At 42.2% G+C, this 15,297-nt stretch overlaps 1 protein-coding gene across 1 annotated transcript in view; it reads right to left on the reverse strand.

The window, feature by feature from the left end:
• T265_14202 (hypothetical protein) overlaps positions 1 to 15,297 on the reverse strand; it is a gene marked incomplete at both ends in the record, with an annotated part of 144,129 nt that extends 128,832 nt beyond the window's left edge. Inside the window, 5 exons of the mRNA XM_009172509.1 lie at positions 811 to 1,004; positions 2,023 to 2,073; positions 3,877 to 3,977; positions 6,884 to 6,942; positions 15,236 to 15,297. Of these exons, the coding sequence (XP_009170773.1) occupies positions 811 to 1,004; positions 2,023 to 2,073; positions 3,877 to 3,977; positions 6,884 to 6,942; positions 15,236 to 15,297 (467 nt within the window). The remainder of the gene's footprint in view (positions 1 to 810; positions 1,005 to 2,022; positions 2,074 to 3,876; positions 3,978 to 6,883; positions 6,943 to 15,235) is intronic.

Consider the following 15,297-nt stretch of genomic DNA (forward strand, 5'->3'; position numbering starts at 1 on the left):
TGATTGACGGATCGCTTCGCAAAAGCCGACTGACCTTTTGCACAAAAGGAAAGGAGAAGTGTGCTCGCTTGCAACTAAGGTTTGTTTTAATGGATGACTCGAATGAGCCCCAGTTGGATATCATAAACGACAATTGTCAAGAATTCTTGTCCAAAGTGTTCTGCAGATGCATGTAGAACGAACGCCTAATGATGGCTGACTGTTCGTACTAACGTGATTGTGTGACATACCATTCATCGTGTGCTCCGGCAGGTACAGGATAGAACATACCGTTTATACTCGTCCGGGGCCAAATTTTCCAGAAAATGAGAGTGTTATGGACTCTTCGAGAGACTGGCACATCTTCGGGGTGGGGTAGGGGTGTAGATTCACTAGGTAGGTTTACTGTTCTTCGTAAAAATGAAAAATCAATGTTCCTCTCGAAATGCACTCCGAGTGGAGAGCTGGTCATTGCTGTCTCATATGCCAAGGATATATATGATTTTACGCCTACTTCCGTCATGAAAAGGCAAGGGGTCCCTTAGGGTAAGTCGTTATCGTAGCATCGAGCCCGAGATGGCTCAGGGGTTAGGGTACCATCTTACTATCCGGAAGGTCCTTGGTTTGAACCCAGCGTCAGCATTGTGACTCCTCGTGTCTAGATTTCGGCAGCCTGTCACTATCTTAGCCCTCGCATTAACTTCGGGTGGCATGGCAGCTAGGTACCGAAAGGATGTTATAGCAGAACGATCATTATCTTGTATTCATCGCAGCAACATTCTCCCCGGAAGAACGGCGTCTATTTAGACAAATCCACCATGCCACACTCACCAATCATTTGTTTCGTAGTACGAAGAAAGTGATCGAAGGAGTAGCAACAGACGTGTTTGAGCCACAACGCCTTCAGCGTGCAACAGAAGCACATGGGTGCTGGATAGCAATAACCAATCATGGACCCGTTCACAGAAGGCTATAAATGTTGCCAAATCCGGATATCCGTCCAGATCGAACGGACAGTTTTGGATCTTTACCAGTTGTTGATCGGCAGCAAAATAATGTGAAAATAGAGAGAGAGAAGGATATGGATTTGAGAACGAAGTCATTAACTATGAACACATCGGACATATTAGATAGGAAATCTTACATTACTTCTCAACTTCCGACAAATACAATAATTTGTGTACCAATTTGGTTTTTATGAGAGACTCACCTGAGTCCCAGCTGAATTTCCCGTTATGAAGAAGCTTGTAAGCCAGAGATTCAGGTGGGATTCTGTTGAGTTTTTCTTGAAAACCAAATTGGTATGTAGGTGAGTGTATAAGTGAAATTTCGTGCAATTTGGGCTCGACTGGAACAGAAGTTTGACGGAAACTCGGAGACTGCTCTCACTTGATGAGTCAGAGGTTAAAGGGCAAAACCGGTCGTAGGCTGTCAAGGAGTTTCCAGCAATCTTATGAATAGTATACCGCCTCTCGACTCGCTTCGTGAACCAGTTTTGACTCAAGCACTTTTCACTTTCCGGCCGGAGGCACAGTTCATCAAATACAGCAGAAGATTTCACCACAATTCCGAATTTATACGGTGGAAACGACCTGTTTGTGTGAGCTACGATATGAATTCTGAAGAACCTTTGCCCAGTTGTCTGTCTCATTCTTACACGATGACCGACACGACCAGGAATTCTGACATTACGAGCTTCTTGCTTTCTATCCATACTAACCAGTTAAATTGTCCCGAAACAGAAGGAAGACTCTTAAAACAGTTTCAAAAACTCTGCACCACTTACAATTAGCTAAGATGAGTTAACCAAATAAGTCGATTTAATAATAGTTGAAATTTCATGAAATCAGAAAAATCAGGAAAATTTTTGGACGCTTGTAAACTTTCCAAACACTTATACTGGGAGAGGAGCAAGGCTTTTTACCGACATCAATCAACTCGAACGTACTGGGGCATCAGTAGTGTTTTTTCTACGAGAAAATCACCAATTCCATTTGACAAGCAACACTTCAGGCAATAAATTATCGACAGTAGTTAACTCACCAGAGGAAAAATGGTCATCAGTTGTGTGTTGACTTCACCACAGTTGACAACCTGATGGAGAGAATAACATTCAGAGTGAATTAATGTGAATTTCCGCATACGAAGTCTGGAGGTAATGCGAGGCATTTCCTACGGGATAGGAAAACTTGTAAAAACCCGGATTTGACAAGGAACCAAATACCACATACCTAAAGGCAACTCAAATCCAACGGATTTAACCTTACATGAACCCATCTACTAGTATATCATGATTGAAAAAATTCACCCACTGGGTGTTCGGCAGACATGTTTAGTGAGCTCATATTGACCCGAGTACGAGTTTGTAAGCGCGCAACTTGCAGAAACATTACCGATATCAGATTATTAGGCCAAACCCTTACACCATGGTAAGGATGGTCTTGTTGCATCGGAAGACTAAGGGCAATGTGGCTCAGGTAACGGCAACATGAAGCAACTCGGCCTGTATATGGTTTGTGGAATGCGTCATCGAAGCCAACAGTGGAACGTGATTAGAGCGGATCTGATAGATGGTCGCCATGACTGTGTCGGGTGTATCCGTGACATTTCTGAAGACGACCACACTTGTTCCCCAAGATATTCACCCGAAAGCAATCAAATTGTAATGTATGCACCACGTTCTTTTTCACCACCGACTTGACAGTACCCTATGGTGACTGTATTTGGTTCCTATTTTATTTAGTGTAAGATCAGACCCAACCTTGTTGTAGCCCCAACTCAACTACTACCTTGTTCTCTGAGTAGTAAGGAGCAACTGCTTCAACCACCGTTTCAATGAGATACCTACCGATACAATCCATCAAAGACCAGTATTATAAAGCCCTGTCAAATCTGATTTGGAACTGATACGCACTGGGAGAAGACCGTCAAGTTTCGAAATCCCCCAGACTTTGAATAATCAAATATCAGATATCGAGATGCCAGAAGGAATGTTGACTAAACGGATTGTAATAAGGCTTAGGTTGAATGCAGCTAGAGGCCTTGAAACAGTGTTTTTCTGGGTCTTGTCACATTCCATTCTTGGTGAAGACACGCAAAAACCATTTGGATAACATCAGCATGTTCATTCCGTATGAAGTCGTTCTAGAACTTCGGATTCGGGGAGATATCGTCCAGCAACTCTGCATTTAACTATCAATTATTTATTTCTCTTAAAGAAAGACACGATAAAGTGACCACTTCCGGTCAGTCTCTTGGTCTTTACAAGGATACTTTCCAAGGTTAAAAGCTTATCCAAGGGGGTAATAACCAGACATCCGCAACTAGATTCAAGGGCTTTCATTGCTGACGAGCCATCTGTTCTCGTTCAAAACACAGCAAAAACATGTGCCGGTGACTCCATAGTTGTTCGTATACGCGCACGAGAAGAGGATATAACCTAATCAGTTACAGTACAACCTTTCTGCCTGGTGTCAATCAAAGGTTAGTGCCCAAGGTTATGACACCATGGTGATTTGGTCCAACCAACAGGCCCCACACTCCAAAACTAGATGATGAAAACGATTTATTCGTCGTCAACTAACAAGCGCATGTGAAGTAAACACAGCTTATATGAGTGTCTGAATTAGAGCAAACTGTTTTTTTAAGTGGTCGATCTTCCAATCGAAGAGCTCTCTTAGAATGACGTCACCTCAAAAACAACTCAATGGACGACAATTCGGGTATAAAGTACTACAAGTACGCATAGCGCCTTAGAGTTTTTCAACATTCTGCTTTTTTGCGCCAAATTATCTGTTTTTTTATCGCGTAAGCACAATAAAGTGCAAGAGTGTGGTGTATCTTTGTTTTTAAAGCCTGCAATCACCAAATGTGACACATATGCAGGTTAAAACTCACCAATACTTTCGATCCATTTGTTAGATTATAGAGACGCGTTTGAGCTTGCAGAAGATCGTGGTGGCGTTGCTCTGCGGTTTCGTCATCAGGGAGAAGTGTGACTATTTTTAGGGTAGAATTAAAAATACGATGATAGTGTGCCGTCTGAGAAGAAGCGAAACACTGATAAACATAGACGGGGTTCCAATTCCGTGTTCCAAAGGAACATTTCTCTCGTAATTTAAGGTTGGAATTTTGTAAAGGCGTGGTCTTAGTAGTACTCTACGCACAAAAGTACATTTTCCCATTACGAATTAAAGTATAAACTTCCGACCACGTGATTTGGATGAGTAACGTCTGAAGCATTTTGGTAGTATGATTATAGATTTAGTTGAGTCTTCTTTGAACATCACTAATACTTGTCGACTAAGTGCTCAACAATTAGATCCTAAGAGACACCGCTAACAGCTACATTGAGAATACAATTGAGTGTATGATGATCCCTTCACGATAAGGATTCATCTATGGCTGTTTGTTAGGAGTATTCATGACATCCCGATTCCCGATTATTTAGTCTATTAAAAAGTTGAGTGTATCACAGAATGATGAGTGGATACCCGTGAAAATTGGAACTCTGTTAATGATTTGGACAAGGATCTCATCTCAAAAGACTTGTAAAGTCATGAAACCAACATTCTTGATGGGATGGTCACAAGAAATTTGAAAACTTGGACCTCGGCTCTCTACGATCAATAAACATGCAATGCTTGAAACTTCTGTTTCCTCAAACGTGTTTTGCGCTGTGGTCGATGGTTTTTGCCCTACTAGCCAATCATAGGTGCTGATATGTTTTGAAATGCTTGTAGCGTGAAACAGCCGTACTATTTGTATATGACCCGGCTGGCTTCATAATACCTTGTGTTAACAGAGGCAAAAGTTGCCTGGAAAATTTGTTGAGTTAAAATTGTGTTTTGGTGCCTTATTTTCCACGGAAGGTAGGCAGTGCGCTTCACACGAAATACAGCCGGATTTGCTCATATAGAACCAGCCTGAATCCGATAAACAAACGACTTCAGACGATTTACTACCCGTACCGACTACCATCTGTTCAGTGTGGGCGCTTCCAGGCTGTTCTGGGCTCTTGTATAGCAAGGCCACTGAAACATGATACAAGAACGCATCATGGGCCAGTACATGCTTTAGCGCACCAACACCAACAAAACAGACATTCTCACAGCATGCTTATGCGAGTTTGTCTTGCTCTGACCACGCAGATGGCGAATACACTCTGTATTATAACAGTGGGAATGCCAGTGAATCCAAAAATTTGATAATTTTACTACATTTTATTTACCATAAACGTTTGGTCCTAGGGACAACAACAATCCAATTCAATTGATACTGATATGACTAGTTTATCGATTTTGCCTTTCAGTCAGTAGGTAGCTGCTTCCAACTACGTACGCTGTGCTGATCCGTTTCATGTTAGACTAGAAAAACCACGTTTTCCATCTCTGTCTTAAATCCTCAGGACCTGATGTCCTTGATATTGTATTTTGATCCTGTTACTGATATTGATTGTGGAAAAGTGATCCTGACTTTCCGGGATACGTAGTTGAGTGTCACTAACCGGGCGCTTTGGTGATGCGTCAAAAATCACATTTCTCTAAAACGTGTGTGATAGCACATCTTTCCATGACAGAATGGAAACAGATTTGCACTCGTGGTAAGTTACGTTATCTCATTTTCGCTGGTTTCACCCCCTACTTAATCGCAACCAATAGTTGTGTCAAGTTCGCATGGTATGCCATAGCTCAGCGATTGATTCAATTGGTTTGGGCCTCACAGACTGATATCTGGAGTATCAGATATTCCGAAAGCTTAAATAACTAGGGCCTCAACTTTGTGAGAAGCTGCTGAAACTGAAAACGTTTTCGATCATTATGTATCACTGGATTAATCGTACTGCTCATGCTGCCTATTGGCTGACCAGGAAACGAATCCCATCACTGCCAAGAACATTTAATTCTCGATAAATACCATAATTTGCGCAAAAATCGATACTGACTGAAGGCTCAAATAAATCCAGCCGAATCTCTTGTTTCCGATGGTCCAATGAAGTTAGCATTCTACGAATACAACCAGCAATCTAGCCCCACTTTAGGTTGACTAACGTTCATACTTAGATGTTTTTTTTATTAGAAGCCATAGAATACTGGATTACTGTGAACCAAGGCGGACGAATCAATTACGTGATGAAACAGACTTCTCATAAGTTTGCTCCAAATTTTTCTGTGACTGGTTTTAAGCAACCCTTTGGATGACTTGTTTCACCGAATACTACTAAAACATGGGTGACCTTTGTGCAACCCATTCGATAGGATGTAACAAACGAGAGTTTCATCTGATTTTTTCGTCAGAAAAATTCATGTCATTTAGTTTGTAAACTCAAAGTGAGTTGCTGTCTTTCACATTGGGGAATCAGTGAACATGACTTGTAGTACAAGAATTTTAGGATTACATTCAAGTAGTGGACACCTTGTCTCCTTGTCTGAATCCCCAAGTGGTTTTGCCAGAAAATAACGATTTCACATGACAATAATTATTCAAAGTGAATACTTAGGGTCTCAGTGGAACGCTCCTGTCACTTCTTCGTCGAATGACATATTTCAACCCTAAACCGTTGATTTATCGAAACTACCTTATGGTTTCCATGTTGGACAACTTGGGTTGGGCTTGGGCGGTTGCTCATGACAACCTACGGAGATAACGCATGCTCTTCACAGGCTTTTGCTCTAAGCATCCTGAGCAGCTACGCCCAACCCATGATGTTCACCAGATGTCGATTTTAACGATTGTGGGACCGTGGCCTGAAGAATCAGGGAACCTTTAGCAAAGTGTCTAGCTCCCGCGTTCTTAAGAGTGCAAAGGCAAGATTCACATATTTGGGTCAGTTAATCGACCCGCAAGAAATATGACTGAGCGCAAATCGATACAATAAAAAGACAGGCAATTGAAAGGAACTCACCAAATATTCGCGTTGTTATTTGTTCTAAACGTGCTCCGGCGTCCGTTGGTTGATTTTCCCTGAAAGGCAATAAACATCACTCCCAGTGATGGCACAAACCAAGATATTTTACTGCTCAGTACCTAAACTTGTCTGATATTCCACCAATAATTTGGTGTTAAATTCTTCGAGAGTTTTCTAAACCCATTTGACCCCTCTCGAAAATGCCTGAATCTCTGTTAGAACGTTTCCACAATTTCTGTGCTCATTTATGTCACTCGGAGCTCATAATCATGTCCACAGCCAGCTAATTTCATTGATTGTGGTGCTCATTAATAGAGTAGGGTGTCTCTGAAGCGACTGCTAACTGCCGGCAGTGTTGAGGTGTTGTAAATCAGCGCAAGCCGTTGGATAGAAATATGCATGTTCATCATTGGGTGTTCATGTAGAACTTTGTGGAGTACACCAATCTGATGAGCTCAACAGGTGCGAAGACCATTGAGCTGTAGAATAGTATTGAGTAACCTTGTAAGTAGTATATTGTGCTAAGAACATGCCTCAGCGTCTTTGCAGAGGTGAAGACAGATTTATCACCTCCGTTATTCAGAGGAGGCTCGAAAGTCATTGTAAATGTAGCACAAGAGAACTAGGGAAAGGTGTTGCCTAGAGACGATGGCTGAATAAGAAGTTATATGTTGTACGTATTTGAAAGACGGTAGGAAACGGTCTTGGATAAGCGATTGACGAAACATTTCATCCTGTTGCACAATTTATTCGTCATATGCTTAGTGAATCGTAGGCTGTTCTTTCGCGGCTGAAAGGCTGTTCTTCAAAGGGGTCTGAGGTCAAACCCGTGATACGATCATTTTCATTCCAAAAATAGCAGGAACCGTTATCTGCATCAATCGGTTACTAACAGAACTGATGCGAGCAGCGGATTCTTGTGCACCGTGTGTGCTAGTGGTGTTGGGTGCCCAAGTTGAGTTTGAAATGTGACCTCCGAATTTGGCATCAGACGACTAAATTCAGTTGCATCTCTCAGCTGAGTCCCAATGAGGACAAAACGCATATCCGTTTGCTTTTCCAGGAGCAGCCAGTTTCATCACCCGATCAGGTAAACTCATCCATCAGGCCTCTCGCAAAGGTCATCGAAAGGGCTAAGAACAGTCAGCCGACTATGCAAAAGGACGCGAATTCCAAAATAACTGGATAAAAAATCCTAATTGGGGTCCTTTTCCTAAGACCAGTGCAGGTAGTGAGAATCCGCACGTCCTTTTGACAGGAGAAGTGAGACTACAGACGACTTACCCGTTCGGTCGCGTTTACAAACAATTTGCGGAGATTTGGAAACAGACTGTTATAAGGCCGATACTCAGGAAACCACCTCGTGACCACATGGTGTGGATTCCATAATTGTTGGGTGAAGGGGACTATAACCTGCCTAATTGCTAGCTACCCACAAAATTGCCTGGTCTCCAGGTACTAACCGCGTGTTTCGGAGTTCGAACCATCTTTGGCGTAGATGAGATGAAGACAGATTCTGAGTTCCAGTGAGGATAAAAAAAGTGTGTAGATTGACCTCACGCACCCAATGGAACCCCAAGTTAGAGTTCGGAGAGATCCGGTTGGACTTAGATGTTTCCGGCCATACTTAAAAACAGACTATGACGAGACTCACACTGGTCGCGTGAATAGTCTCATATTTTCACTAACTTTTAGAAAATGAAGACCTAAAAGAAAAGTCAATTAGTACAGTCATCCTCCCCTCAAAGTTTAAGGATATAATCAACTTTTCGTTGGTCACTTGTAGATAATATCTCACAACGTCATGAGAACACCTCGCATTTCCAAATACTGATACTGAGCTTTTACTCATATGTCCAGTCAGGCTGAATATATGTCACTGTTTTGATAATGTGACGTTCATGCAAGCACTTCTGTGCACAGAAGCCATCTGAAAGCACCACTCAAAAATAACATAAGTGGACTGCTCTTAAAGGTGTTATCTTCCAGTCCTTCATCAGGTGGTGGCGAACAATCACATTTGCCAATCAACCAAAGAATATTCCTGAAGATAAACTGGCTTGTTTTGATGAAAAAGGAAACCATTCACTGCGAAGTTGTTCACTAGCAACTAAGCTGCTACAATCTATTGGACAGAAAAGTAAACGACTCTCATGTGCACATAGTTTTTAAAAACTAAACATTCTCACGCGCCTTTTTAAACTTTCATGGATATTCGCTGACTACATCACAGTTGTAAACAAACACTGCAAATAAGTTCCACAAGTTCCGTAATAAACTTCACCTTCCATTAGATGCGAGGCAGAGGTTTTACACGACCACGGACTACTCGCACGCCCCATCAGCAGTATACGCCGTTATAATGATAGTGGAGTTCTGAACATGAGTTCAATTCCTGGATGAACAACTTTTAGAATGGGCTGCACGTTTCTGTCCTGATAGTTAGTGAACATGAGTTCAATTCCCGGATGGGCTGCACGTTTCTGTCCTGATAGTTACCACACAGGTCAGTTTAGAAGTGAAGAACAGGGAAAAATGTAACCCCTTGTTTTCGGACCTCTCAATGCGGGTGTCTTTTTACGCGAGTGGGGGAAACCTCATTGGTGATAGGAAGACTACCACGGGTAGGTTTCAAATCACTTCTTGCGCGCCATTCGAATACGAATCTTTTTACTATTATGAACATCGTCGTTGAGTTTTAGGAGTATTTGCGGCATGTTGCTATTGGACGGATAACTAAAGATAATGAATAAGAGTGCTATCTCAAAATGCTTTTAGACTGACGTAGATCATCATCTACCTACGTGATATTCAACGCCATAAGAGGTTGTTTGGATTACTTCAACCTACTCCTCAAAGTAAGACACACAAGTCCACTTGTGTGACCAGTAACCAGTCTACGTTGAATTGGGGATAGTGAGACGTCAGTTTTCCCGGCTATTTACTCGGAACAAACCAAGCAACCCGTAACTCCTTCAATTTGGGTTTAAACATGCCAGATTCAAATGGTTCACTGTCCTAGTCACACGTTGTGGTTACTCCTCATCATAAGAATCGAGTTTCTCTCAGGGGTTAAGAAAGAGGGTGACGGAAGTTTGCTGTGCGATTTACTTATCAAAAAATGCGGTTGTGTTTTTACCACTTGAGCGATTATTGCTGAAATATCTGGACACTCTCCAAACTTTATATATTGGAATCCGAAGCCGTGATCTTGTGTTAACATAGAAGAGAACTAACCACACATTATGGATAAAAAAGTTTGTCTTGCGTAGAAACTGTAATTCTGGCGTCTCAGCTACTGAATGTAATATCTGATAAGCGAGGAGAAGTGCTTCTTTCTGGGAATTTTACCTTAATCGGGGATTTTATCATGCCTAATGTGTATCTCTCTGGTGGGCTGCCTGTTGACGGGTATATAACAGCGAATTCCAGGCTGAGGCTAGTGCTATAACAAACGCTTTGTACCTAAAGTCTTCATTCTTCTCTTATTTATCCCACGACTTTCCTAGTTTTCAAGTTATCTTCTGATTCATAAGTAATTACACTGCAGGGTTATTTCAGTGTGATCTTATTGATGGAACTGAGTGCCTTTTGTGCATGAATCTGCAACCACCCAGGTGTGACCAAAACGGGAAGCTGTCCTACCTTGTGTGGGTAATAAAGCCTGTCAGTTTGCTGGGTTAACTTAAGTTTTATCGAGTTTTCCTGCTTTCAACACACTGCTAAACAAGAATGACTCAGCAGCTGACCACAGGGGTAAAATGACCGCCGCTGCTTTGGTCAACTGCCACAATGACATCGCTGTTGTCTACCGCATGCCGAACCTGGGTTAGCCATCACACGAGTGAAAACAGGATGTGATAACATGGTTGTCCCGAATAATTGGAGCGCCCGATCCACTCCAAAGTAGGCCAGCACAGCGCTAGCATTTAGCCGAGGAACACCATCATAGTAGCCAAATATGACATTATTCCACTTCAAGGCAATCAGGTTTGCAGGCCGAGCTTACAACTTCAATCAAGGGAGCCAGACTGCGGGTTGAGCTTTTCAAGTGATTTCTTTAGGTTGTCTTAAAAACCTCTCAGTCCAAATTAGTTCACGAGTCTATTGATTCCCAGAGAAATCTGAGAAACGTGAGGCTCCATGGGATAGCCCTATCATAGTCCGTTTCGGATCATCAATACGTAATTTCCCGAAATTTACCTACTAAACCATTTAGCTCGGAGAAAAATACAATTCTTCCACTTCATGGGACGCGAAACTCCCATACGGACCCGACGCTTTCCTCGCCTTACTCCTTATCCTCATGCCCAAGAAGTTGGTTTCCACAACCCGTAAAACTATAAAGGGCAGGCAAACGTTGAGTGTCAGTCAGAGTAATGGCGAAAAGGTATAAATTAGACTTGAAAGTGCTTGAAAAGCGAGCCTACTTGAGTGAAATGATCGACCTGAAGATCATTTTTGTATCGCCCTGAGAGGTAGCTTGCTATAACTCCGTCTAACCATGCAATTCTAAAAGCCTTACAAGGGAAATTTTGATTGTAGAATACCAAGGCTTTATGACTAATTGTGTCGCAAACAAAACGACTATTTTGTCAGCTCCTGAGAGTTTCAAGAAAGGTAGAAACGAATGCCAAGTGAGACGAAACTGTACAAAACCTCCTCATCTGTCTCCCTCATTTGACTTCCTGGGAAATTTACGTGAATCTCTATATGTATGTGCTCCAACTGGATCAGAAGTAGCAGAAATGCCATCGAGAGCAGAAGACAGAATCTTCACCTTTTGTCAACCGAACTTTCTCTTACAGGGCACTGTGTTAAGTGCCTAAGAGTCCACGAAAATTTGCGCTGTGCCACGGTGACCGGGCAAAACTCCTCGATAGGTTAGACGGTTAACGATAAAAACACTGCCGAAGTCCCCCAAAAAATATGTTAATTTAGGATTATTCAGAGGAATCAAAAAGCAAGGCGACGCAGTATTGTGCAACCATCGCTGTCCTATTCATTCGATAGAGCTCTTTGTTCTTTTCGGTACATTATGATGTATTTTATGTAGGATTAGCACCGTGATGCTAGGGAGTGTGCGCTATCAAGAACATTCTTGTAATCTGTGGGTTCCGATGAAGTGACCTGTTACTGCCGTGCAAAGGCCTGAGTGACTGCAAACACTCATCTTGTTTGGTCGATGATTGACATTTTCCGAGGGGCTTTGTTTACTCTTTAGCAGACAAACAGACAAGCATAAGACTCAGTTCAGAGCATGTTCGTGTTACTTCCTTGTGGTCATTTTTTTATTTGTAAACTTTAAATACTTCTCACAGACTCAGTCGGCGGTTGCAATTTCACACACTAGATGACCCGCTACAAGCTCATGAACATTTTTGCGCCTGAGCAACAGAATGAGCGATTACATTTGTGGTAGCGCGAAATACTGGTCGGGCAAAATATAGCCTCTTACAGCAAGATTTTGGCCACATCCGGTCTCATTTGTGAACCAACACTGCTCTACCAAATGTTGTCGCTTTTTTACTTGTCCTGAACTTTCAGTTTCATTTGTGGACGTGAAGTTGATATCAGTATGAATGACAGTCAATGTTGAGTGGAATCTTGATCCCTGTGGACGATTTCGTTTGACTAAATCTGATTTCCAGATGACGCTCTTTCAGCATTGAGAGCTAACTTAGACATTTCTTCCGGGTAGGTTTTCTATAAGTATTTTGAGTAACATTGTTACAATTGCTTAGACGATGAGTGAATGCAAATCTTTTCGAAACTGTAGATGAGACTCGCAAAAAATCAATATGGGTTGCTGTCCTTATGCAAGTGTCGCGGAATGTAATTTGTGATGATACAGGATTGTTCTGTTAAAACGCATTAGGTGGCCTGAATGAAGGTAATAGGTTTGTTTCATCATAAGACTTGATAAAATGTCACGCATCCAAACTGAATCATGCTAATAATCCCATCACTCGGAAGATCAAACTCTGTTCGACACCACGTGATTTCGTAGAGCATAGTTCGTCACACTTGCGGGAGTCGAAATAAATAATGATCGGCGTTCACTACTTTAAGTCTTTTTTTACCGATGGATTCATTTTTTAACGGATGGTTCAGGATTTATGGTACACAGATTTTAGCGGACCAAGAAATTGTTAGCCACCAAATTGATAGATATTTTCCGAGATAAACTCAAACCATCGGCGCCCGGAAGCATGCTGGTTAAGTGCGAGTGAATGAATTTATCCTTCAGCACATAAGTTATTCTCGGGGCGAGTTTCATTTCTGGGCGAAGTCAGCAATGTAAAAGAACTACGTGTCTGCAAGAAGACATGTACAATTAATGAGTGGTGTATAAGTTCCGTAATGTTCGAGAGAAAATATTCTTCAAAGGGGAAATGTTTGCAGCTTCAAAATGCAACACAGGAAATATTTCAACAACAGTACGCATGGAAACACGCGTTAATCTACGAATTTACAAGAAGATAACTGATCTACGCAGCTTTCCAGAAAGCTTTTCTAAATACATTAAAATGTGGCCTGATTAAGTTAGCCCGGAAAAATATCACATGATTGCTGTGGTACGCAAATCAGCAGGTGGGATGGAGTACTGGATACTTTCTTCCTGTTGAATTACAAAGTCTCCAAAAGGATCTCCCTTTCCGCTCTTTCATTTACATATAGCTCCAGTTACCGCTCTTGAATACAGAATAAATGGATTACCATAGCGTGAAGTGTGGTGTGGATTCATCCTAACGGTGCTCTCGGATGAGTAGCTGAAGTGATTTGGACTGCATACAGAGCTTAACCTGGTCGACGCAAAACTTAACAATAGACTACCTCCTCCAAAGGTCACAAACTGGAGCCCAGTGTTGTCAAGGGCAGAGGTCACTGCAGCACCGGCCAGAGTATGAGAGCAGGGAGGCCAAAGGTCAAATGGCCACTGGCCAATCAGGATGCAGGGTGAAAGACCAACTAATGGAACCGCCCCATTGAACAACCAATCGTGGCTGGAGGTCAAATCCAGCGAGCAGCACGTGTCGACAAGCACGCAATCAATTGTCCATCTTAGCCAACAAACCAGCAACAATCTACACTACCCGACGTACCAAGATTCTCCTCACTAGCGGACTACCGAACATCCATCAGAAAGTTATGGTACTACGGTCCCCTCTCTAATAGAAAATATGCAATCCTATGGAGACATTTCAGTAGACCCTGAAGATGCTAGCTTTCAGGATACATTGGGTTACGAACATTGTCTGACGGCGTCACGAAGTCTTAAGAGTCGGTCTAATGGTCTTTTTATGGAAGGAAGCTATGCGCTCAGCGCATTATTATCGTGGATCTATTTGCCCAATGGGGAATCGGTCATTCACAGCCCACGGATGCAACCATGGGCGCCCTTACTGTTACGTTGAGACTGTTAGCATTTCAAGACAACACAGATGCACTGCATGAATTTTGCTTTGTATCCCGTGGCTTGATGAGACAGATACTCCTTTATGGAAAGCCTTTTTCCCGAATGAATAGGTCCAATGCAATCCAACCTGAGGCTATTTTCTTGGAGTTGTTTGTCAGCCTTAGAATCTTTCCATGGGTAAACAAGTGACCTCAACCCAAGTCCATTTTATCGTGATCACCTCAGACTAAGACGTTTTCATTGGTGTGGTCGTGTTTATTTTCACAGTTGACGGCTACACGACACTTGAATCGGATTAACAAGAAGCATAAGTCAAAGCGCAGAGCAAAGACCCTAGGAGGCAGAGTAACTTGGTGAAAATTCTCAAAAATAGATGTCACTGTTAGGTTTTATCGTTTCTTTGTGGCTGCTGATTAATTCTAGCTATGTAGCTGCCTAAACTTTGTCCTTCAAAATACGTTTCGCGAACAATCCGAGGACACTATTGGTTATGTGGGGAGTTGAAACTACGTGAGATACTATAGGACCCACTGAGGGTTTTTTTGTTTATCGATAAGAAACCAATGTGATCACAATCAGCGGTCGGGCGATTCGGAAGTGATACAACTGTAAAGTGATAATTACTCAACAGATACTCTCAGTTGCAAGATACTCCAAAGAATCAAGCTTTATCTTTTTTATGGAGGTATTCTTCAGCTGAATGTGCTTGAATAGACCGTCACAAAAAATGCAGCTGGGGTCTAGGTGAGTGTTCTAACAAAAGTAAATTGGTGTTCCAAGAAGAGGATTTCTCGAACTCTGTCTAATTTGGATCGAAGTAAAACAAACGTTTGATGGAAACTTTGTGAGTGCGAGGTGGACGGGAAAAATCGGTGCTGAGTGAAAAATTAGCAGCAACCTGATGGGTAGTGTGTTGTGTCAAGACTTACTCAGTTACATCATTGCCTTCTTCTGAATAGACGGAGTGTGTAGACACGGAACAGTTTTCAAG

This window comes from Opisthorchis viverrini (assembly GCF_000715545.1).
Source record: "Opisthorchis viverrini unplaced genomic scaffold opera_v5_157, whole genome shotgun sequence".
Classification (NCBI taxonomy): Eukaryota; Metazoa; Platyhelminthes; class Trematoda; order Opisthorchiida; family Opisthorchiidae; genus Opisthorchis; species Opisthorchis viverrini.